This window comes from Rhinolophus hipposideros (assembly GCF_964194185.1).
Source record: "Rhinolophus hipposideros genome assembly, chromosome: 25".
Lineage (NCBI taxonomy): Eukaryota > Metazoa > Chordata > Mammalia > Chiroptera > Rhinolophidae > Rhinolophus > Rhinolophus hipposideros.
Window position 1 is genome coordinate 20,390,171 of NC_138071.1, and position 25,421 is coordinate 20,415,591.

Sequence of the window (25,421 nt, forward strand, 5' to 3'; positions counted from 1 at the left end):
ATTTAGAAATCTTGTCAATATGAAATATAGCTATTGAAATTCAAAATCCAATAGATGAGATCAACTCTATACTGGACACAATTTGTGAATGCAATTATTGAGATTTAGCAAATAATTTAAACATATGAAGTCTCATTTCTCATTTATCCAAATGTCCATCAACAATAGAATGGAAAAAGTGTGGTACATTCAATAGAAGGAACACTACCCAGCACTGGAAATGAATTAATTTCAGAAAAATGAAACAATATGGTGTCTTAAAAAATAAAACGATGAAAGAAAATAGCAAGTTACAAAAGAATGGCTCCAATTTTATAAAAATTTTAAGTGTGCAAAGCTAAACCATGAGCTATTTAAAAGACTACACATGTGATAAAACCATGAAGAAACAAGGAAAAAATACAAAATTCAGGGTAGTAATTATCTCCAACCGGGGAAGGGAAAGGAAGGTGGGTCAGGAGGGGAGGGGTGAGGCAGGGCACACTGAGGGCTTTAAGAGCACCACTGTAGCCACCTTTCATCTTACACAAGATGGTAGCACTTGGACTTTTCTGTGTCATTATCCTTTATACCTTATACGTATTTTTCTACAAATTCTACTATATAAATTTAATATGTGATAAAAACCATTATAAATAAATCCATACACTTTGTTCATTTGGATGAACTGATTTTTTAAGGTACTATCTGAAACATAACCAACTCAATTTGGAAACAAAAACACTTGTTGCCTGTTTAACAAAAGCAAGAAAGTTTCTGTGCTTGTCAAGTTTCAATGTAATATCAAAGAAGAATATCCAGTGATTTGAAATGGCTATTAAAATACTCCTCCTTTTTCCTATTATATGTCTCTGCAAAGCTGAATTTTCTTTCTGTACTTCGGTAAGAACAATGGACCACAACAGACTCAAAGCAGAATAGATGTGAGAAGCCTGTCTTCTATCAAGCCGTGCCTTTCTTCTCACTAAAGGGTTACGCATGGAAAACAGTTATTTTTAATTTTTAAAGTGTAACATGTAATGAGATACTATTATTTTTAAAGAAATCAATAAATATTTTATATTTTTTTAGTTTTAGTTTCTAATGCTGTAAATATCAATAACTACAATCCACATGAACAAAGCTCTTTATCCTCTGTAATGTTTAAGAGTATAAAGGTATCTGAGATCAAGAAGCTTAATAACCACTGAATTAGAGGATAAACTCTGAAAATGATCAGAAGCCCAAGAGGAGTTCTGAGAAACTTAGAATTCATGGGTCTTGGCATAGTCGGAGAAGGCTTTACAGACGATGTGGGGATTAAACTGAGTCTGGGGGTGTGGTAAGATTTGAGAAAAGTGGTGGTGTGTACGCAGGAGATGCACTTTAGACTCTGGGCATGAGGTCCAGCATGAACCACAGCATGGAGCTGAGAAATGAACCCGAGGCAAACAGAGAACAATCAACAGTCCAGCCCAAGGAGAGTGGAAGACTTGAAAAGTAGGACAGAGCTGGAGAGAGCAGACTTTGACGGCCAGGTGGGACCTAACACAGGTGAGCAGGGAAATACCATACTACATTCTTGAGCAGGGAAGTGGCAAAATAAAGCAATACGGTGACAAATCTTAGGCTGGTGGTAGGAGGCAGAATAGACGAGAATGGTTAGGAAGAAAGCTGGAAAACCTAGCAAACGTCTGCCAAAACTCAGGAATAAGATGAGGGTGAAAGCATAAGCCAGAATGACATCTCACAGGTCCCAAGAACCGGGTCTAGGTGATAAAGGTGAAGGGGATAATGATGGGAGGGAAGCTGCTAATTAACAGGTCCGGAATTAGAAGACTAGTGATAAGAGAAACTAGAGACGATTTTATTGAGATCCTATTCATAGCTTTTTGGTTAAAAGCTTTCTCCCAAAATATCCAGATTTGTAATTGGCAAGATCCAAAATGTTTTCTAGGGAAGTTGCCAGTCTCACATCTCTCTGAGAGTATCTAGATGTATACTACTTACTGATGGCTACAGAAATTTTAAGAATCTTAAGTTATGTCAAAAGAAAATAAAGACAAACCCAGCCAGAGATAAGGCTAATAAGCTCAGTGAAACTCCCACCTACCTGCCCTCCTCCCTTCTTGCTCCAAGGATTAAAATCTCCATTTTTATCAAGATACAATCTCCACGATCTGGCTCTGCCATCTTTTGACATCCTCTCTCACTGCCTCACCCCTCCCTCCTCTTTCCACCACCTGTTCTAGAAACTCCTAGCGGGCACCGCCATGTTTTATTTCTAAGGTGCCTTTTATAAAAGGAAGTAGACAGAGAGGGGAAAGAAAAAGGGAGGACCCCACCAGCCATAATGTCCTTGGCTAAAGAAAACTGCTATCTTCTGACAGTTGATCTTAGCAAAGTTGATCTCAAAAGCTAGAGTGGATTTGATGCATCAGCTGTTTCCCACCAGACAGATAATCAGGAACCATCCCATTGGATCCAGGAATTCTACTTCTCAGTGTTTATCCAAAAGAAATGAAATCACTATCTCAAAAACAATATCTGCATCCCCATGTTCACTGCAGAATTATTTACAATAGCCAGGACATTGAAACATCAACAGGTGAATGGAGAAATACACACACACACACCCAAATATTAACAGCCTTAAAAATGAAGGAAATCCTGCCATTTGCAACAACATGGATGGACCTTGAGGGCATTGTGCTAAGTGAGATAAGTCAGGCAGAGAAAGACAAATACTATATGAGTACACTTACATGTGAAATCTAAAATAAACAAACCAATTGTCACCCCAATAAATACAAATAAATAAATAAATACATAAATAAATAAAACACGCAAACCAAACTCATAGATACAGAAAACAGATTGGTGGTTGACAGAGGCGGAGGGTGAGGCGAGTGGGAGAAATGAGTGAAGGTGGTCAAAAGGTACAAACTTCCAGTTATAAGATACATAAATCCTGGGGATGTAATGTACAGCATGGTGATGGAAGGGACGGAGAGAGGGTCCCATTGTACCAACATAACTCCTGTCCAGTGGCACCATACTGACAAGACTTCCTTGCCTGTGACAATCTTATGCCCAATAAGAAAACCATTTCTCTAAGTGCGGTGAGCGTCCCTAGGGCTGCACTGGGAGAGAAAAGGGGCTCTTTCCTGGATCAGGAAGAGTGACTCTAAAAATTGCACAATGGAATTTTCCTGGGGGTGTAACTGATAAGTGGACAACCATACAAATCCACCACCACACCTTCAGGAACCGGATAATGGATCCATGAGTGGCTCTCAGAGCTCCCCAGGAGACAGGTTCCGTGACTGTCCTCAGCAAAGTAGAGAAGAACCTACCTCCAGGGTAATCATTTCCCGTGGGAGAGGGGTTGCTGGGGACTTGTCCGGCAATTGAACCTCAATCTCATTTTTGATCTCATCTTCCAGAAAACCTGAGGGAGGAAACCGCACCGGAGAGCCCAAGGTGATTGTATATTCTCATACCTAAGAAATATGGGGCCAGGCAGGACAGGTGACTTTCGGCCAGCTCAGCTGCCTGAATTGCCGCGGGGACCTGCCACGGCATGTAGATCCCATCTCTAACCTCCCCACCCTGCCTCCAGGATCACCTTGCAAAGTATTACAAAGAGGGACGTGTTTGTTCAGCAAGACCTACACACCATTTACCTCCCGCCAGTTCAGTTAACCAGTAGGCAGAAAATTGGCTTACGGAGGATCCTCTCCATCGACTCACACCTTCTGACTTCATTCACGAATTTCCTTTGGAAGCTGTTCACATTCATATTTAACTAGAAGGGGCAGAACCACAAAGCACACATTAGTAGCAACAGCTGCTATCACATTCCCTCTGGTTATTTGACTATATATATATATTTTTAATGCTGGAGAATGTCACTGAAATTATCTTAGAAAAAGATCTTTCCATGTTCAAGACCAGTGTGCTACAGGCAAAACACACCTTGATGTGCTTATACGCAATCCCCCAAATGCCTGAGCTCTGGCCTTCTTACCCTTCTAAGAGAAACAAAGTCCTCTCATAGCTAAGCTTTCCTTACTTTTAGCTACATTTTCTACCCAAACGAGCCTTAAAGTCCTCAGTGGAGGCACGAATATGACGGGACCCTGAAAACTGCCAAGATCCAGGTGATGTACCCTGGTCAGCAACAAAAATTCAGCATTCTCGTGCTAGTGACCTTCAGCCCAACCCTATAAATGTTACTGAGGAAATGCTCACATCAGGTCCTGTGCTAGGAACTAGGGACGCAAAGAACAAGGAGGCAGGAGCTTAGTTTTGACCTTGACCTTGGTGAGGAAGTAACAAAGAGTAAAGAGTTCAATTTTCCAAAATGGATTCAAAACAGCTTGATAAGGATATGATATCCCAACATCACACTCAAGACAGTAGTCTTAGGATGTCACTCTAGGGAGACTGTGGACTCAAGGATACTTTGTCTTCAGACAGACTAGTCAAGAATTGGTTTCTGTTCTCAGAACAAGATTTGGTAATCCATGTACACTTTGGATATAGCCAATGCTTTGAAGTTGCTACAAAAGAAATAGAATACAACACATCTAACATGTAGTGATTGTGTTAGAGCTTCAAAACATTCCTGCAGAGAAGACACATATGGGAGAAGGGGACCGTGTTTGCAAGTCACTCGCCCAATGCTATCACAACTCCTAGTCAGAGGACTGGAATCATGGAATTCCATCTAGTCCAGCTCAGGGCTCTTCTTCCTGCACTTTGTTCACCACCAAGAAGTGGTGTGAAAGATTTGCCAACACCCACTCCGCCTTCCTCTGGCCTCCAAAGAATGTAGTACTTACATCTTTGAATTGAACCAATCCAAGCTCTCCAAGCTCAGAGACACAGCAATATGCAGCCTCTACTTGGAGAAATAGCTGTGACAAACACATCTCCTCACTGCGAAACACAGAAGCCATCTTGACCCAGCCTCAGTCTGCAGAAGACAAAGATATTTGAGGTAGTAAATGTGAGAAAACCTTAGGATGAAAATTATTTTTTGTTGTTGAGGTAAATTAAAACCCAATAGAAAAAAAAATCCAACAGGAATCACTCCTGATTTTAAAAACATAAACAAAAATAAGACAGCAGTTTTCACCATCTATCAGATTGGCAACAGATTAAAAAATATTACTAAAGACTCACATTGTGGAGGGTATGAGAGAACAGGCATTTTCATACACTTAGAGGAGTTGAAGTGTAAATTGGTACAGCTTTTCCAGACAACAATTTGTCAGTATCTATTAAATTTGATATTATTCATACTCAAGACTCAAGATTTCCACAAGGATGTTTCAGATAACATTGTATATAATAATTGTAATAAGTGGACTTAACCTAGATATCCATCAATAGGGAAATGGTTAATCTGATACAACAGAACACTGTGCAGTCAGTAGGAATGAAATAAATCTGCATATCCTCTATATGGAAAAAGAATATTCATCTAGAATCTATTTTCATCAAAGACCCTCTATGACTACTCAACTGCTGCCAACCCAAATTGTTTTCTCCAAAGTCCAACCTTCTGGAAGAACTCTCTCACTTCTATAGTGGGCACATTTTCCTTGAGTCATTTTATAATGTATAGAGTATCCACCATGTGCAGACACTGGGTTTATCCCTCCTGTCCTAACCCTTCCATTGTTTCATTTTCCCATAGGAAAAAGTCTAAATCCCTTGACTTTGCCAACAAAAGGCTGCTTAATCTGGTCTGTGTTCCCTCCAGCTTCATCTCTCCTCATGCTACTCTGCAGACACAGAATTTCTCCTACAGCCCCTATCTGCCTCAGAACCTTTGTCCACGCTTTCCCCTAGATTTAGAACCTTAACACCTTCTTTACCCCGCCACCCCCTGTACTCCACGTAATCCTGTCATTTCTCAGGTCTCAGTATAAGGAATCTCTTCCTCCATAAGCCTTTCCTGACCACAGCCAACACCCCAGGGAACCACGCCCCCTCCTATCTGCTCCCAGAATATAAATTATCTGCAATTATTTGTTTAATGTCTGCATTGCCCACTAGCCAGAAAAATCCATGAGGTTAGAACTTTGCATGTTTTCCGCTGTAGCCCCAGTCTAGCTCAACCCCAAAGCAAGTGCTGAAACAATGATTCCTGATTTATTGACTAGAAGCTAACCATCTTTCCTCTTTCCAGAATGTATAGTCTGGGCCCCTATTTTTGCCTTTGGAACCAAAATGACTCCACTTTCCACACTGCCCTTTCTGATAAATAGGTAATGTTTTCATAGAAGGACACAGAAGACACCGTCTTGGCACAGACCAAAAAGTACACCTTCCTACCCCAGCTTCTTCCGAGCAGGTCTGGACTGGGCACTGGAGCTGGCCGGGCGCTGCGGCTCTCCAGTGACTTCCTTCACCCGATCCTTTGGCTGCAGTCGCGGAACCCAAGAGGCAGCCCAGGTGGGACCAGCCTGACTGGGGATTCAGCAGGCGTCCTCCCTGCAGTGCCGAGCCCTGACCCCGGAGCCCTTTCCTGGCTGCTCCTCTGGAGCTTCTCTGCAGCCTGCAGAGCCCTGAGGCAGCTCTTGTTGTATCAACACCAGCCTGGGTAAGGACAAACCTGCCCGCCAGCCTGCTCAAATCCCCTCCTCCCTCTCTTCCTCCCTCCACCTCACCTGTGCCCTGGGCCGAGACATTGGGGCCCCACCCAGAAGCAATGACTGTCTTCTCTAAGGAAAGTAACTTACCTCCCAGGGAGCAGAGGGTTCGGGAAGAGGTGCTCTGAGACAACCTTCCAACACCAACACACTCCTTTCCATGGTAAAAATGAAATAACATTGAAAAATAATTTAGGAAAAGAAAAAAAAAAACCAAAATCACACACACCATCCTAACAACAATTATTTTCTACAACACTTTCCCTTCAAAGGAAAATAAACAGACAGACCTTTATAAATACCCAATGACTAAAACTCAGCTTCTGTGTGACCCAGGTAAAAAGAGACAGGGCCAGATGTGAGGTTTACCCTAATCTTGCTGTCTTTCCTATTGATTTGGTGGAGGGGTCAAGAGCACAGTGAGCCAATTAGATGACTTGCTCTTGGCCCAGGGATTACTCTACAGAAACCACCTGAGTTCACATTAACCAACTTTGCAGAGCAATTGGGGGGCTAGGTCCCCCCCCCCATTTGCCCACCTGGGTGCCTGTAAAAAAAATAACATACCCCAGAATAAGGGGTGCTTTCTGTTTTTCAGCTGGTCTGTTTTTTTTTTTGTTTTTGTTTTTTTACTTTTTATTATGGAAAAATTAAAGCCTCTGCAAAAGTACAGGGAACAGTATAATGAACCCCCACGTACAGACCACTTAGCATCAACAATTGAATTTTGTATGACCTGTCCACTTCTACCTGCCCTCGATTATTTTGAAGCAAGTTCTATATATCATATTATGTCTTGCAAAATATTTCAGTATTTACCTCTAAAAGGATTCTTACACACACACACACACACACACACACACACACACAGTTGACCCTTGAACAACATGGGGGTTAGGGGTGCTCACCCGTCTCCCCTTTCCCCGCCCCACCCCACAGTTGAAAATCTGCATGTAACTTATGACTCCCCCAAAACGTAACCACTACCAGCCTACTGTTGACTGGAAGCCTTACCAACAACACACAGTCCATTAACACATATTTTGTATGTTTATATACTATATACTATAGTCTTACAATAAAGTAAGACAGAGAAAAGAAAATATTACGAAAATCATAGGGAAGAGAAACTACATTTACAGTACTGTACGTGCTTATTGAAAAAATCTGTATATGCGTGGACTGCATAGTTCAAAGCCATGTTGTTCAAGGCTCGACTATATACTATACGATACCATGGTCACGCCTAAAATGCCACAGTAGTTCTGTCAGTGCTCCAGTTTCCCAGGTTGTCTGACATCTGCCTTTTTAATAAGTCCCTCGGGAGATTCTTGTGCATGATCACGTTAGAACCATTGCTTCTGAGAACACACGGTGAAAAATCTAATGTAAGCCTGGGAGGCAGCAGAGAACAGCAGGAGGGAGGCCGATGGGGAACCATCAGCTAAGAAGACGCAGGATTTTGAACCTGGGACAGTGGAGGCCAGTGTCTGAGGGAGCGGGTGGCCTGTAACTAGACGCTATCGGGAAGGTACTGCTTGGGTTTCTTGAGAAGCAGAGCTTGGCCATACCCACCCATTCCAACAGGGCACAGCCACTCAAGAGTTCAGACTCACCGGGAATTCAGGATGTGCACAGCGGAGCAGGAAAATTGGGACTGGAATCTGGGAGAGAAAGCACCAAAGCAGATGTTGCCTCCCCCATCAGACAAGCTCTGGAGGCCGGGGGAGTCCGGGCCCCGGTCAGTGCCTCCCTCTTCCTGCCCCTAACCTGCCCACCTCTCACGCTGCTCTCCACTGCAGCTGGGCTTGGCTATGTCTTCTGGTCAGCAGTGGAGCAATAGTTGTCAAATGTCCCGGTGCCCAAGGATCACTGAGAAGCATACAGAGAAGAAAGCACATCTTAAGGGCAGAGCGGAGTCAAAGCCAAACTGCCTGACGCAGGACCCTAGCTCTGCCATTTACCCTGTGTGACCTTGCGGAAGCTCTTTAACCCCAGGGCCTCAGGGTCCTTATCTGCAAAACCTAATAGGATCTTGGATATTTATTTAGAATGTGGAAGTATAGAAAGGAGAGGTTATTTTAAAGTTTGCTTTCTTCTCTCCTAAAGCCCCAAGTGGAAGGTGCAAAAGGCCAGCACACTCGTGTGACCCTGGCAGGACTACAAACGAGTGCCATCTGTCTGAAAGGTGACTTGTGAGTCCTTTGACCCAATAATCCCATTTGAGAAAGTTCACCCTAAAAAAAAAATAAAAGTAAGGTTGCAAACCAAAATTTAACTACAATATCTGTTGTAGCACTGTTTGTAATTAGTGTAATAATTGTAAATAACCTGAATTCTTTCATCTGTTCAATATTTATAGTCTGTGTGCCGCTGTGTTCTGGGATCTGAGGACAGGGCAGTAAATAAGAGACAAGGCCTTTCTCTCATGAAGCTTATGTTCATATGGAAGGAAACAACAGTAAACAAGGAAAAAGTGAGCAAGATATCGCAGATTATGAAAAGTGCAATCATAGAAAGACCAAAATTAGAGAAATGCTGAGAGGCTACTTTAGATGAGTTGTCAGGGCAGGCCTCTCTCAAAAGGTAGCATTGTTACTGAGACTTGGAGGATGAAAATGAGTCCATCTTACAAAAAGAAACTGGGGGAAGGGTATTCCAGGCAGCTAGAATAGCAATGCAAGAGCAGGTGTGCAACATCCTTGCTACAGAGAATATATCTATTGAGTATTTCTCATGTGCTGGACATTGTCACAACTTCAGAATACATTTAAGGACTTTACATGTCTTAACTCATTTAAGCTTAACAACCATATGAGGTTGGTGGATTCTTATTCTCATACTACACATGAGGAAACAGAGGCACAAAGAGGCTCAGTGACTTGCCCAAGGTCACCCGGTCACTCACAGAGGTCATCAGACACCAGAGTCCTTATTTACAATTACTGCATCATGTTGTCTCAGGGTCTGAAAAGCTAACATGTTTGAGAAACAGAGAGAACGCCCGTGTGGCTGAGGCATGTGAGGGTGGGACAGGTAGTATGCGGTGTGTTAGAAGAGTCAGGGCCAAGCCATGTGAGGTCTGATGAGCCAGTAGGAAATTTGGATTTTATTCTAATTGCATAGGGAAGCCCTTGGAAAATTTTAAGCAAGGGAGTGGCTTGATTACTTGATTCACATTTTTAGAAAAATTACTTTGACTTCTGCTTTTGGAAAGATGGAGTAGAAGTACTTTTCCTTAGTAAACAAGTAAACCTAAAAACCCTAAACATTAAATATACAACAAATATTAGAAGATTCTGCAAGGTAGAGAGAAGACAGAAGTTGTGGGGTTCTCAGAGTTGAGAAACATCAGTCGAGAGATGAGTTCTCTGGTTTTTTTTTGGTGGTTTATTTTGGTTTTTGCACCTCACATATTCTAGACTTGGTGCTGCAGAAACCAGGCAAGATATGCAGACAAAAAAACATTCCAAAGAAAGCCTCCTCACTCTAACCAAAGGATGAGGAAAGGGGCAGCCTAGCAAGAATAGAAGAGTTTCACGGAATGATCACTCTGACACAGCCAGACATCATAAAAAACTACGGCCCCATACTACCCACAGCAGCAAAGCCCCAGAGGAAAGCCTAGATTTCTACTCTCACGGAGCTCTACCAAAGCGACACCTCCCCGTGTGACATCAGATGGCCTGAACTCCCAGCCCACCCAACAAGGCACCCCTCATTAACCTGTGTTTCGGTGGTGTCTGAAGAGAACTAATCAGCACTTGCACCACTGCCCATTGGTAATGAGGCTACCCCCTAATTGGGGTGCAGAGGTCATGTGGGGAGGAGCAGTCAGGCACTTCTGCTCCTCCCAGCCAGGGTCCGTGAGTTGAGTCATCAGAGGTCTAGGGCACAGAAGGACAAAATGGGAGAAACCACTCTACACAATTTTAAGGCTTACTGTACTGTACAGTAATCAAGACTGTGGCACTGGTGGAAAGATAGACACATAGGTGAATGTAAGAAAATACAGAAGCCAGAAATAGCCCCACACCAGTCAGTCCCGTCAACTGATTTTTGACAAAGGTGAGAAAGCAGTTCAGAGGAGGAACCACAGTCTTTTCAACAAATGATACTGAAGCAATTAGGTATTATCCATAGGCCAAAAATGGAACTAACACCTAAACCTCACACCTTATACAAAAGTTAACTCCGAACAGATCAGAGATACATGGAACATGTAAAACTATAGAGCTTGTAGAAGAAACACAGTAAAACATTTTCAGAATTGATGGCCTGGTGAAGAGTTCTTAGGACACCTAAAGCAATCCATTAAAGAAAAAACACTGATAAAAAATTTTTGCTGTTCGAAAAGACCCTATTAAAAGGATGAAAATACAAGCTAAGGGCTGGAAGGAAATATTTGCAAGCTATGTATCTGAGAAAGGATCGATATCTAGAATTTATAGAATTCTCAAAACAATCCAATTAGAAAAAGTGCCAAAAATGTGAAGAGACATTTCACCAAAGAGGATATACCGTTGGCAAATAAGCACATGAAAAAATATTCCTCGTCACTAGCCATTAGGGAAATACAAATTAAAACCACGATGAAATATCAGTATGTATCCATTAAAACAGCTAACACAATACATAGTGACAATTCCAAATGCTGGCAAAAATGTGTAGAGATGGGTCTCTCATGCATCGCTGGTGGGAAAAAACTAAATGCTCATTTTCTTTATGACCCAGCAATCATGCTCATGGCCATTTACCCCAGAGAAATGGAAACTTATGTTCACCAAAAAAAAATCTGTATATCAATGGTAGCAGCTTTATTTATAATAACCCAAAGCTGGAAACCACCAAAATTTCCTACGTATGGTACATCCATTCCTTAGAATACTACTCAGCATAAAAGCAGTAATAAACCACTGATAAACACGGCAACTTCAATAGATCACAAGGTCATTATGCTGAGAGGGGGAAAAGCCAATCTGAAAAGGTCACATACAGCATGATTCCATTTATACAACATTCTCTAAATAACAAGCATTACAGAGATGGAGAACAGATTAGTGGTGGCCAGGGATTAGGAATGGTGATGTGAGTGTGCATGTGTGTGACAGATTAGGAAACTAAGGCAGAGAAAGGTGACCTGTTCAGGTAGCTCGGCTAGTAAGTGGAAAGTGGAGCCTTGAACCCAAGGAGTGTGGTTCCAGAGCTGAGGCACGTAGTCTTAGTAAATAAATTATTACATAACCAAATGGGAACTAACTGGAATGGGTGTGATGAAGGAAGGAGGACAGCTCTCTGGACTGCAAATCCCCTCCCAGCCTGGGCTCAGGGAAGGCTTTCCTGGGCAGAGAGAATGAGGGAGGGCTGTGGGATTGGACTAGGGAAGTGGGCAGGACGAGGAAATTCAGGATCTTATAGACCAGATTCAAGATGGTGTCTATCCTAGGAGCAACAAGAAGCCCTTGATCGGTATGAAGCCTGTGGGGTGGGGTAAATGATACAACTTGGAGAACTTATTTCTAATTACAGAGGGATTGGGAGAGCGGGGTTGGGGTGGGGAGGATGGATGGCAAGAGCAGCAGCAGCAGAAGGCAGACCAGCGATGAAACTAGGACAGCGGTCCAGACCAAACATGAGGTAGTTTTTATCGTTAATATCCTGTGTGACAAAACGGAAAGCACACATAAAGCACTTGCATGGCATAATGAAGTAAGAAAAGCAATTGTTTGAGTTGCAAGCTGAATTAGTTGCTATTTTCCCAGACACCATTTTTCCTTGAAAGAACAGATGACAAACTACGTTATGCAGACTTTGGCCACTTACTTGACAGGCATCGCCTCAAAAAACTGATCCAAATGATTCTGTCACTTCAAAGGAAAACAACTGACGGTTTTTGTTGCCAATGATAAAATTCTAGCTTTCAAGCGACAATTAAAATTTTTGAAAACTTTTTTCTGCCCCCGTGAACTTGATACCAAAAACTTTTCAGATGAGGATATTTCTGGGGCGATATTTATAAAGTAATTTTTAAAAATGTGTTGTATAATGAAATGTGACAACATTTGGAAGGTCTGCATAACGCAACGAACCAATATTTTCCAAATGACCTATGTACGATGTTATAAAGTCATGCATGGGCAAATCATCCATCAAAAATAAATGATTTAAATGAAAAGGTCACTGATTTGATTTCAGATTCCACATTGCAGCTATACTTTTAAAAATCACTACTTGTTAAGTTCTGGTGTAGTAGCAAAGAAAAATAGCCACAACTGAAAAGGCTAGTAAAATATTTTCCCCCTTTTTAAAACTACATACCTATGGGAGGCCAGATTTTCTTCTTATCCATCAACAAAAATAACATAACAGATGGAGTGTAAAAATAGATATGCAAAAGACAATCAGCAGGAATTCTGTTAAGTCAGACATTAAAGAGACTTGCGAAATAAAACAATGCCATTCTTCTCACTGAATTGCCTGTTTTGGAAAATAGTTACTTTCATAAAAACATGTATTCATATCATTATACAACAGGCTTAGGGTTATTTTAAATTAGTCAATATCTACATTTTTAATATTTCTCAGTTTTAATTTCTATTATGGTAAATACTGGTAGACAGACCCCACATAAACCAAAGCTCTTGGGGGTTCTCAATAATTTTTAAGAGTATAAAAGAGCCCTTAGACCAAAACATTGACGTGAGGCGAGAACAGAGTGGTGTACTAGTTTGTTAGGGTGGCACAAACAGCGTCATCTAAACAACAGAATTTATCGTCTGGAGGTGAGAAGTCTAAGATTAAAGTGTCAGTAGGGTTGGTTCCTTCTAAGGACTGAGAGAATCGGTTCCATGTCTTTCCCCGAGCTTCTGGGGGTTTGCTGGCCATCTTTGGAGTTCCTTGGTTTGTAGAAGCATCACCCTAGATGTGACTTCACCTTCACATGTGTGTGTCTGTGTCCAAATCTCCCTTTTTAATCCACCACTCATAGTGGATTAGGGACCCAGCATACTCCAGTATGAGTGTGACCTCATCTTAACTAATTACCTCTGTAAAAAACTCTAGTTCCAAATCAGGTCACATTCAGAGGTCAGCCCACAACGAGGGGAAGCAATGAAGTAGGCCTGAGCATGGGAGAACTCAAAGGTTTCAAGGCAGGACAGAGGAGGTGGACAAGAAACAGAGAGCGTGGAGAATACTCGGAAGATTGAGAATACAAGACAGTGTCTCAAGAATAAAATACTTATTATGGGAAGTGGCCGTGCAAGAAAAAGACTGAGAAGCATCTGGAAGTTATTGGTGACTTCGATGGACCTACTTCAGTGGAATGAAAGGTACAGAATCCAAAGTAAAGACTGTGGAATTGGGGAGTCAGTGGCTGGTGCAGAGAAGATAGGGAAGGAGGGAGCAGGGCAGCAGCTAAAGATAAAACGAAGCATCACTGGAGGGTTTTATTTTTTTTTTTTCTCAAAGGAAAGAGTTGATAATCCAAGAGAATTCTATGAGCTCTAGATGGACAGCCCATCTAGAAAATGGCAACCTCTACTTTTTCTTTCCCATGATGTTCATTTGAGACAATCACTTTGAACCATATAAAGATACCTTTTAAACTTCTCTGGACATTTCCTGACTGAGCTCAGTATTTTGTATGCAACATTTTATAGCCCTGATTTACCCATAGCCAGATAGTATACTCACGCTTCTTTAAGTATTTATGTCACTGACATTTTTAAAAGCAAGTAATTCTCCTAGTAATCATTAAATATATATATTTTTTATATACTCTCAAAATCTGCCACTCAATACTTTGAAGGAAAAGAATACTTAAATTTGGCATTAGGTCTTGAGAGAAACTACCTGCTTAAAGGAGAATCAATCCCCTCTATCATCCAAAATAACACTGTCTTTGACATTTAGAGTTTAATACCACTGTTCTCATCGGTGGTTCGACAAGTCTGGGGCACAGTGCCAGTGGCAGCCACTACACAGACCCATGCAGGTCTCCGGGGAAGCACTTTTATGTCCCGAGGACTTTCTCTAAAATGGCTCTTGCAGATGGAACAGGTAAGCACTCCACGCACACCCCTACTGGACATTCCTTTAAACAAAGGGCCTCCTTTGTTCTCACATCCCTGCACCCTGGATTAGGACAATACCGTGTACCACATGTTCAGCTGTACAAGATCAATTTACAGGAGCTCATCATAATTTAAAAAATGAAAGAGAGTAAGTGGAGAGCAAGCTAAAATACCTGCAAGGAATTTAATCCAAAAATAATAATCTAGCAGCAAAAAAAAACAACCTGATAGTCTGAAAAACAGTGCCTAATTTTTCTGAACTGAATTCCAGCCAGATCACCTTCATTCAAACAATTGATTTCACCATCCACTTACCTAGCAACTCTCCACCATTGGCGAGGCACTGAGCCCACCACCCACAATCCTATGCGATGTGTACCCACAAAGTGCTAGAACACAGAAAGAAAATGACGTGAGGTTGCTAAAAAGAGAGGGAATGGTATTCAACTTCACACACACACATAATTCGATGCAATTCATCGAGAGTGACACCCAAGAATTCACGTTAGCCGCACACTGAGGTCAATACTATACACGCTAGAAGCAGGATCATCCCTTACTATGTACGCCCCCCTCTCTCCAGGCCACGGGCCTTCTCCAGTGATGGATCTCAGTGAGCACTGGTGCCATCCTGCATCACTGTGGCACTCACTGTTGTTCTACAGCTTTCTGTCCTCTAGATCCTGTCCTGAGAGCAAGTGGCTCTCACTGACAGCTACGCTCTCCTCTACCCACCATCTCACCCCCCTCAGCACATGGCCACCTCATTCCTTAGTAGAAGACCCTCCAATATGGAGCCCTCCAGCTTCCCTCTTCTCCACCTCCACATATCTTGGTCTTGTCAGTGTCTCTACTCTCCAGAGCAGAGCTACTTTACATCCCTTTCATTCCTGACTGACGGGAAGTGAGATTTAGGAAAACAAACTTTCAAAATGAGAACAGAATGCGTCAAAGTTTGTCATGGTTTTACACTTGGGGGCTTCTCCCAGTTATTTGTCTTTTCTGCAATAATACTCTATTAGGGAGTTTCTTTTCAGCATGATCTCTACCTCTACTTTCTAAAACAAAACAAAACAAAACACTATACAACCTTGTTTCTCTTCTTTCTCCACTTAATATACTGCAATGAGCACAGAGGCAGAGAATTGTACCACTGGAAGAAAACTTCAAGATCCTGGAATCTAATCCCTTTACTTTAGAGATGAGGAAACAACCTCAGGAAAGGGAAGGGATTTGCCTACGGTCACACAGTCAACTAGTGGCAGAGCTGGAAACAGAACACAGAGCTCCTGGCTATCAGGGTCTTTTCACTTCATCACTGCAGCTTTTTCCATTTGTGTCTTACAAGACTTAACATATCTTTCTGTAAATACCACACATAGCAAAACCCCTTCCGGGGAAATTTTATCCCTTCCAGGGAATCCCAAGGACCCCAAACAAAGGTCTTCCCACAAAGGATTGAAGGCAGCATCTCCTTGGATATTTTCCCCCTTGTGTCCCCCTACCACAGAGTCCTCACCATATCATCTTAGCATCATCACCAATGTCACGTGACTGCCCCCAAGGTCACACAGGAAGTGACAACATGAAAATTAGAATCCAGGACTCCTGATTTAGGGTGGTTGTGTTGACCTCCAAGGAACTATGTTCAGCCGGGACAAGACAGAAGAGGGATAGACAGTAAAGGAAATTCATAGAAGAGGCGAGAAAGACACAGTAGAAGAGAAGTTGGATATTGGGAAGAGAGGGCCAGCAATCTCTAACTCGGCTATCTGTTCCCTTTTAGTTTCATGAAAACTAGAAGAAAAAAAAAATCAGCTGAGTGTTTATCACAAACATGCAGTTTATTTCCCAAAAACCTTAGCTTAAAATTACTTTTTTGAGAACACACATCCCTGTTTATTAAACAAAAAATAAATCTGACCACAAGCACTGTTGTGCCAACAGAAATACTTTGCACAAATGGTAAGACTGGAAATTGAAGGGAGCCAGAAATTGCCAATCATAGAGTCATTGAGCTGAACGGACCCTCCCCTCCAATTGTTTATTAATTAACTTCACCTTAAAATGCCCTTACTTGGTTTGATGCTAGTAAGTCACCAATTTTTCTAACAGAGTTATCGCACAGTGGAACTGGCTGTAAGGCACCTGTCATTTGAGGCATTTTAGCAGAAGTCCAAGTAACAACCTTAAGAGGCAGGAGAGGTCAAATGCAGCTATACCAAAGTCTTTAACACACTACTTTCTGTGTAGGAGAGCATCTTACTAGGTTAAGGATTGGGCCACATGGCCTCTAGGTCACTCTCCAACATGGAGATTGTGTGTTTTTTTCTGTGTCTTACTTCTAATCTTCTGTCCTGAACATTCTTGCATGTGTCTGTACTTTTTTTGTACACATTGGGCACCCCAAGAACAGAGGCTGTCAATAAGCAGTTTTCTACGCCATATACAACTTATAATAATTAAGGTTTTTAATGGAAAAGATTCCTTGACATTGAAAATTTTCCCCAGGCAATCAGACAGGTACTGTAAAATGTAGTCTATCTGCTCCATTGTGATTGTATTGCTTTCCTGTGAAATAGTCTTTTAAAAAATGTATTAACTTGATTTTATTCCTGATTTTAAAAATAATACACATTCATTGTAGAGAATTAGAAAGCCATAACAAAGTGTAAAGAAGACAATTAAAATCATCCCAAATTGTATATTCCACATGTGACCACTACTAACATTCAGCTAGGATGCTTCCCAAACTTTTTTCATTGTATATGTATTACAAGACTGCAATGATACTGTATAATTTTATATCCTGCTTCTTCTGTTTGTATTACATAGCAAGTATTTTTCTAAATAATTAAATGTTACTCTACATTTTACTTGCTATCTTTTACTCCATTATAAATTGCTTCTAAGCTTTCATTTTTACAAATATTATACTGTTGGGATAGAAAATCTTAAATATATATTTTTGTGCTCATCTTATCTCCTTGGGGGAAAAAAGATTCTAAAGAGCTACACCACAGAAGGGAAGGTAACCAAAATAAACTGTCCCTTACAAAGTCTACAATTTAGCTATAAATTATCTTAGTTACTGAGGCTGGACTGACACGATGACAGATTGTTGTTGCTCCCAAGCACCTGATTAAAATAACCAAAAAAGAAAAACAAAAACAAAACAACTCATGTATAGAGAGGAAGATAGTTTCATCTTAGGTTTCAAGTTATTTCTACAAACAATTGTGTATAATTATAATTTTGCACGCACACACACACACAAATAACCTGGTACACAAGGAAACACAATGACATGTATAAAAACCAGCAGAAATAATAGACAACAGACAGACCAATGGGGTGCGCAAATATTGAAGTTATCAGACACAGATTTAAAATAATTATGTTCACTTTGTTGATGAAGATGAAAAACAAGATTGAATAACAAAAAATAAAATAAAATAGAAATTCTGGAACTAAAACTGAACCACTGAAATTAAGAACCCAATGGGTAGTTATTGTTGAAATAAATTTCTAGGTCCAAGAGGGAGCCACTCCTGCCGGGGGTGCCATGTTAGCAAATTGATATTTAGACAATTTTCTTGCCCCTGTAAATGCTATGATGGACCAGAAACGCAGTATATTTAGTCAGACAATCCCCAAATGCTAAGACAACTCTGGGCCTTCTCACCCCAAATAAGGCTGACTATGTGGCCCCAGCCAATCACATATTTTCTATTTGTCTCTTCCTTGTTCTTTATCCTATAAAAGCTTCTGGCTGTTCTTTTTTGCGATTCTCCAAAAGGAGACTGTGTACGTCATAAAGTGTTAAAGTTTGTTTGTATCACCTAAATTGTCTTCTTTAATCATTTTTTTGGATTAGGTACAGATGACAAAAGATTTAATAAAAGGCAGGAGAAAATATGCAGAATAAGGCACATGAAAACAAAAGGATAGAGAATAAAGAAGAGGATAGAGCATTAGAGGATACAGTGGAAAAGTGTAACCTATGTATAACTGGACTCCCAGAAGGAGAGAAAAGAAAGGAAGAGAAATATTATCTGATGGCTGAGAACGTTTCAAAACTGATGAAAGACATCAAACTCCATATTCAATTACCTACAAACCCCAAGCAAGACCAAAAAAAAAAAAAGAAAGCCATACTTGAGCACATCAGAATAAAACTGCTGAAAACTAAAAGACAAGTAAAAAAGACACAAATTACCTACAAAGGAGCACAAATTAAATGGAGGTTCTTAACAGAAAACAATGGAAGTCAAAAGAAATAGAATATCTTTAGCACTGAAAGAAACTATCTGCCAACCTAGAATTCTATATCCAATGAAAGTATCTTTCAAGAATGAAGGAAAACTAAAAATATATCTAGACAAAAACTAAGAGCACTAATCACTCACTCAAGGTTTACTAAAAAAAAAAAAAGAAGGAAATGATTGCAGATAGAAAAACAGACTTGCAGACAAAAATCAAGAACAATAAATTGGTACATATGTGGATAAATTTAAATAAACATGCACTGTATAAAATAATGACTTACTGAGTTAAAAAGAATGTATATAGTCAAAATACATGACTACAATCGTATAAGAATCAGGAATGGAAACGTAGAGTTAAAGTTCCAAAGTCTTCCCATTATTTGTGATAACAGTAAAAGTATCAATTAATATTAGACTTTGATAAGACAAGAATTTATGCCATAATCTCTAAAAAATAGAATAAAAAACTCAATCCAAAAGTAATGAGGAAAAAAAAGGACATAAAACAGATGGGAAGACCAGAGAGAACTCAGTAAGATGCAGATTCAAACATAAATCTATCAGTAAATACATTCCATGTAAACAGAATCAGTGGCCAAATTAAAGACAGATCGTCAGACTGGTTTTTAAAAAAATCCTACGCTATGTTTTTATAAGGTACACATCTAAAATATAATAAGGATTTAGAAAAGTTGAAAGAAATGATGAGAAAAGACAGAGCATGCAAAACTAAGCAAAAGAAAAGTAGTATACCGTGTTTCCCTAAAAATAAGGCTGGGTCTTATATTAAGGTTTGCTCCAAAAGACACATTAGGGCTTATGTTCAGGGGATACCATCCTGTAAAAATCACGCTCGGGCTTATTTTCCAGTTAGGTCTTATTTTCGGGGAAACACGGTGGCTATAGTAGCATCAAGCAAAGTAAACTTAGTGGCAAAAAGCATTAACAGAGATAAAGAGGGTGAAAAGGATTCCTGGACCCAATTCTAATGTGTGTGTGTGGCGGGGGAAGCTTCCTCGCACCAACAAACAATTTGCAGATGCCAGTTGTGTGTTAGAGAATGCAACAAACTTCTGCTGCTTTCTACCCAGAAACAGAATCAAATTCCACAGGTAAAGGCCTCCGTCCCACAAGACTGCCCTCCACTTCAGATGCCAGTCCCAAGTCAGAACCTGTGCTTCTGACCAATCGTCTATAAACTGCAAGTTCCAACAACGCCCGCCAACTCAGGGTGCCAATCGCAAGTCCAGATTGTTATCTGTGTTTCTGACTGACCAGCTATAAATCAAACATTCTCATGACCCCCTCCTTGGGTTTTATTAATTTTCTAGAATGGCTCACAGAACTCAGGAAACCAGTTTACTCCGTAGGTCACCAATTTATTATAAAAGGATATAACTCAGGAACAGCCAGATGGAAAGAGATTCATAGGGCAAGGTATGGGGAAGGGGCACAGAATTTCCACGCCTTCTCAAAGCGGCATTTTTCCAACATTTCCACATGTTCACCAACCCAACAGTTCTCTGAACCCTTCCTTTTGGGATTTTATGGAGGCTTCATTACACAGCCATGAATGATTAAACCATCAGCTATTGGTGATTGATCCAGTCTCCATCTGGTCTCTCTCCCCACCCCGGCCAGTCGTTCAGGGGATGGGACTGAAAATTCCAACTATCTAATCATCAAAGACCAAATATGTGTTTATAATCTTATTATAAATCAATATCATAGAAGGATACTACAAAATGATTTTTTAAAGAGGGTTCAATTCACCAAGAAGGTGTCATGATTCTGTATTTGGATGAAGCCTAATTACAGCCTCAAATATTGAATGCAAAACACACAAAACTACAAGGAAAAGAGAAAAAATCCACAATCATCTGTCTCAGTATTCAATAGAATAAGTAGACCAAATTAAAAACAAACAAACAAACAAAAAACACAGGAAAATATAGATCTGAATCACACAATTCGCACTCTTGATTTATGGGATTTAACGTAGAATATTGAACCCCACAAGTATATGATACATTCTTTTTAAGCACCACCAAACATTTACAAAAATTGGTCATGTGATGACTCTTAATAAATATCAAAAAATAGAAATCATCAAAAAGCGTTCTCAGATCACAATGTAATTAAGATAAATCAATATCAACAACAAAAACTAGAAAACCTTCCTGTGTTTGGAAATTAAATACACTTCTTGGGGGGGGGGGAGGAGGAGGAGGAAGAGGAGAAAGAGGAGGAGGAAGAGAACACCACCACCGCACTTCGGAGAAGATGGGAGAGAATGAATTCCAGGGCCCAGGTGGGAGGTCTTAGGCAAGAGGATCCCATTCTGTTAGTTAACCCCGCCTCTGTCCAGGCAGTGGTCCCAGCGCCCCCAATGCAGTCGTGGATGAAGAGCACGCTGAATGAACTACCCTGGAAACTGTTCAGAAACAGTTCCAAAATGTGGGCTCCAGGCCTTGTTCACTTGGTTACTTTTATCATCTCTATTGTTGTGGCTGCTTGCTCAAGGGTTGTGAAAGGATTCACGAGGCAGAAAGAAATACAGAAAGAAGATATTAAAGTAAGAGGAGGGTTGGCTGGGCAGAGTCTGTGGGAGATTACTGCCTCCAGTCTTTGTGTCGCCTGAAGTTTTATATTCTCTAACAAGGATGTGAATTGCTTCGGCCTGTAGTAAAATTTTCTGTTAAGTTTGGCTTTGTTCGTTGGGGGTGGTGGAAGGTACGGTTAAACTGATTATTGCAAACTTTGCATATGTTATGCAGATTTAAGTTGGAGCAGGAGTGGATCCCACGTGGATTCAAAACCCCTCCCAAATGACAGGGCCTGCCACGGCCCAAGCAAACAGAACCACTAAACCTAATATGCATAGTAAATGGATAGTAAACAGAATCATCAAGGTTTGGTGGGAGGGGAGGGAGGCAAAGAGGAGAAAACTTTCTAGAAGTCCCAAGCTAAATTACACTTGTTAAATCAAATTATACCAGAGGTCCAAGTCTCAAAATAGGAGATTTAGTGCCACTGTCACAATTCTCATCTCATTCTCTATGGCTTGATGTCCAAATTGGACTCTGTAGTTCTCCATTTTTCTTACAAGAATGCTCCTCATTCTCTCCAACTGACTGAGCCATAACGGAGTTGCAATGAGAGAGATTAAGTTCCTCCACAAACTAACTGTTGCTCAGGTGAAGGTCTAAATGTTTCAGGTCCGTGAGCATCTAGAGACTGACATTATTTTGTGACAACAGAAACCGATCCTGGCAAAGCCACAGGCAAGAAGAGCCACAGACCCCATCACTGCTCGGAAGTTAAGGGAGAGCAGGCATGGTAGTGGTCAGGGCCATGAGTCTCCTCAGAATGAATCAACTGGAAATGCAAGCTCCACGTTCAAGGCCAGTGGTCCCTCCCCACAGATGGAGAGGCAGTGGAAGGGCCTATCAGAATCACAAGGGGAAGTTTCCTCAACATAAAATATCCTTCCCATAGACAGAGGTCATGTCAGGCTACACAATGCTCATTTTCAAGCGTTTAGCACCGGAAACACTCTGCCCCTCCTCTTCTTTCTCAAATGAAATCATAGCAGGCAGAACAGATAAAACTGGAGACAGAGAGGGTCCCAGGCTCTTGACCAACCCCAAGCACCACCATGGAGCCTGGCCACATTTTAGCCTGCACTTTTTAAAAAGTATACGTAACCAAACACCAATCTCAGCCACTTAAAAAAAATCTTGAGACAGTTCCCTCAGAATGTCCAGCAAGGCAACTTCCTGGTACACCTTCCAAAGCAAACCTGATGTAAAATGGACACGAGGCTTCCTGGGTTCCTGGGTGAGGTACTCAGCTGCGTGGATTTATTAATTATGGACCTGTTTTAAAAACCAAAACAAAACAGCTAATAATGGTGACACTCGTAAAATAGCTGCCATGCAGCCTTTCCTTTAGAAATTCGTGAGTTATCAGAGACCAGCGAAGTCCATCCTATTTTATAGGGGAATAAAATCATTTGATCTGTTAAGAGAACGTTTATCTTTTAACGACTTGCAAACACCAAATCTAAAACAGTCCCAAATCAAATAACAATGTGTTAAAAAGAAGAGAGAAGAGACAGATTATTATCCTTGCCCTCTATTAATACATCCACTGCATCCAGAATTTCTTTCAGTGCTATGATTTCTTAAGATCTAAGAGTTTAGATGGGTGGATGTTATTCAAACCAGCATCACGACAACCCGAGGCAGGACCTTTTCACACCTTTGTGTGTCCCGAGCTCTCATCACCGTAGAGGTACACTCTCTGCTCATAGCAAACATGCACCCAATAGCCTACAGTAAATTGTTTCGGTTTCAATGATTTTTGTAACTTTGCTTTTGAAATAATTACTTCTTTTGGTTGCACAGTTTTTGTTATAGTTGTTCATATTTTGGATATGACAACATTTTTTTCAGGTCTCAAACATTTTAGAGACCCTTGAAAATCTCCTAAATGCACTGCTGCTACCTCTGGAGCCTATTAGCTAAATCAGCTCTAGTCTACGTGCAAGGTTTATTGTGAGGAAAATGTCAAGAATCATGTTTGCCCTATTAAGCACTGTCATCTCTGTGGACTTAAGGGGAAAATTCCTCTCTGGCTTTGGTATCAGGAGCAGTTGCACTTCTCTTGTTTTCGTCTTCTGAGCCCACGAATAATGGATGTGATCATGTTACCCTCTTTACATTGGCTACCAGGAAGCTTCGAAAACAAGCATGCCATTTTGGGCCCTAAGCTCACTCATGGATCCATCTTTCAGTTCCTACCCTAACTTTTTTTTTTTTTGCCTCATTTCTTCTCATTTATGTTAAATTTATTTTATCTAGCTTACTTAATTGATGTATGCTTCCTTAAACTCTATTTGGACCAAAACACGATATAAATCAATCAATACTTACAGTGTTCTTTTCCCCTAACACTGCCTTTCCCCCATATTTTCTATTTATGATGGCCCCTCTTTTAAAGTGGTAGTTAACAATTACTGAGTATCAGCTAGCACTATGCAAAGCACTTTACATGGCTGACAACTCCTGAGAAATGTGCTAACGGCCCATTATTTTTTTAGATAATGAACCTGAGACTTGGATGTATAAAGAAACTTGCCCCCAACCCCTAACTTGCTGGGGTCACTCAGACAATCAAAGACAGGGCTGGAATTACACCCAGGCTGGCCTCATAGTTACCCACTCACCCCAGCTGGAAACCGTGCCTTTATTCTGGACTCCCTTCTATTGACGAGGCCTCCAAAGTGCCTCCTGATTCTGTTTCCCTCTTCTCTATCCTCAGCCCAACCTGTTAATTCAGGGTCCTTTTGATCTCTGGCTGGGATATGTGCAAAAGCTTCTTAGAGGAGCTCTCTGAATCCAGGCCTGTCCTCCACAGACTTATCCTCCCTGCCTCTGAAATATAAAGGGGTTCACAAGTTCCTTACAGGGTGCCCCGTTCATAAGACAGAATCCAGTTCCCTTTGTCTAGCATGCAGGACCGTTACAATCTGTTCTTAGTCTAACTAGACACACCACAACCAAACCCAGGCCCCCAGGGCACTCATTACTTCCCAAACAAGGGTCACGTGCTCATACCTCACGGGCCTTACACAGACTGTTTCCTTTTCCTGGGCCTGGTGGTAACGCATGCACCTTTCAAATTTCAGGTCACAATGCCATCTCCATTGTGAAGTGCTCTCTGAATCCCTTAGCCCCTAACCCTCCTCGGTGAAGTCCCCATTCTTTGTAGAGACCTCCTGACCATACTGATGTCATTGTGTCGCCATTATTCGTCCCTCTCCCTCACTGGACCCTGAGCTCCTGGAGGACAGGGTCTGCGATGCCTTTCCCACCTCAGCACCCCCATCCGAAGGGCCCAGCACACGGCAGCTACTCAGTAAGGGATGAATGTTCTACCAAGTGGTCGGCCTGAACCAGATTTTTATATACTGCCTGAAGACTAGCCTCCCAAAAACACGTCTGTCCCCAACCCCTAAACCCAAGAATATAAGGCCACCACTAATTTGTACCTTTGGGCAAATGAGAAAAACGTGCCTCCTCTAGCATGCCCAGCCTAAAGGGCACTTCCTCTGTGAACCCTTCCTCTGCACCTCACAGGCAGATGTAACCCCTCCCTGTTTTACAGCCCCAAACTGTGGGAAATTGCCGTATTTGAGTCTTACCATGTTGCATCTCAATTCCTCCTTCACTGCTTGGTCTCCCTCCTGGACTGAGTAGGGCAAGTGGGGATCCCGTCTTAGCCATCTCTGAGTGGCAAATGCCCGGGATGAGGTCTTTCCTATGCACAGTGGGTACTGAATAAATGTTTTAGACTAAATGCAGAGCTCCAATCAAGTTACGACCCAGATCACAATCCTCACAAAACCTTCCGTTTGCTTCCTGACTATT

General features: G+C 41.3%; 1 protein-coding gene across 17 annotated transcripts in view; it reads right to left on the reverse strand.

The window, feature by feature from the left end:
- The window catches only part of ATP6V0A4 (ATPase H+ transporting V0 subunit a4), a 63,558-nt gene that overhangs the window by 35,802 nt on the left and 2,335 nt on the right, over window positions 1–25,421 (reverse strand). For 4 of the 17 annotated variants that reach the window (XM_081038277.1, XM_081038274.1, XM_081038263.1 and 1 more), the window contains exons 2-7: window positions 8,423–8,516; window positions 8,261–8,308; window positions 6,735–6,798; window positions 4,827–4,960; window positions 3,709–3,787; window positions 3,336–3,430 (exon numbers count right to left, since the gene is read on the reverse strand). In XM_081038277.1, the coding sequence (XP_080894403.1) occupies window positions 3,336–3,430; window positions 3,709–3,787; window positions 4,827–4,943 (291 nt within the window). In that variant the 5' untranslated portion in view covers window positions 4,944–4,960; window positions 6,735–6,798; window positions 8,261–8,308; window positions 8,423–8,516. Of the gene's footprint in view, window positions 1–3,335; window positions 3,431–3,708; window positions 3,788–4,826; window positions 4,961–6,327; window positions 6,649–6,734; window positions 6,799–7,879; window positions 8,006–8,260; window positions 8,309–8,422; window positions 8,517–10,370; window positions 10,532–15,034; window positions 15,109–22,789; window positions 22,866–25,195; window positions 25,328–25,421 lie in introns of those variants that run through there. The other 13 variants (XM_081038276.1, XM_081038264.1, XM_081038266.1 and 10 more) reach the window with 11 other exon arrangements.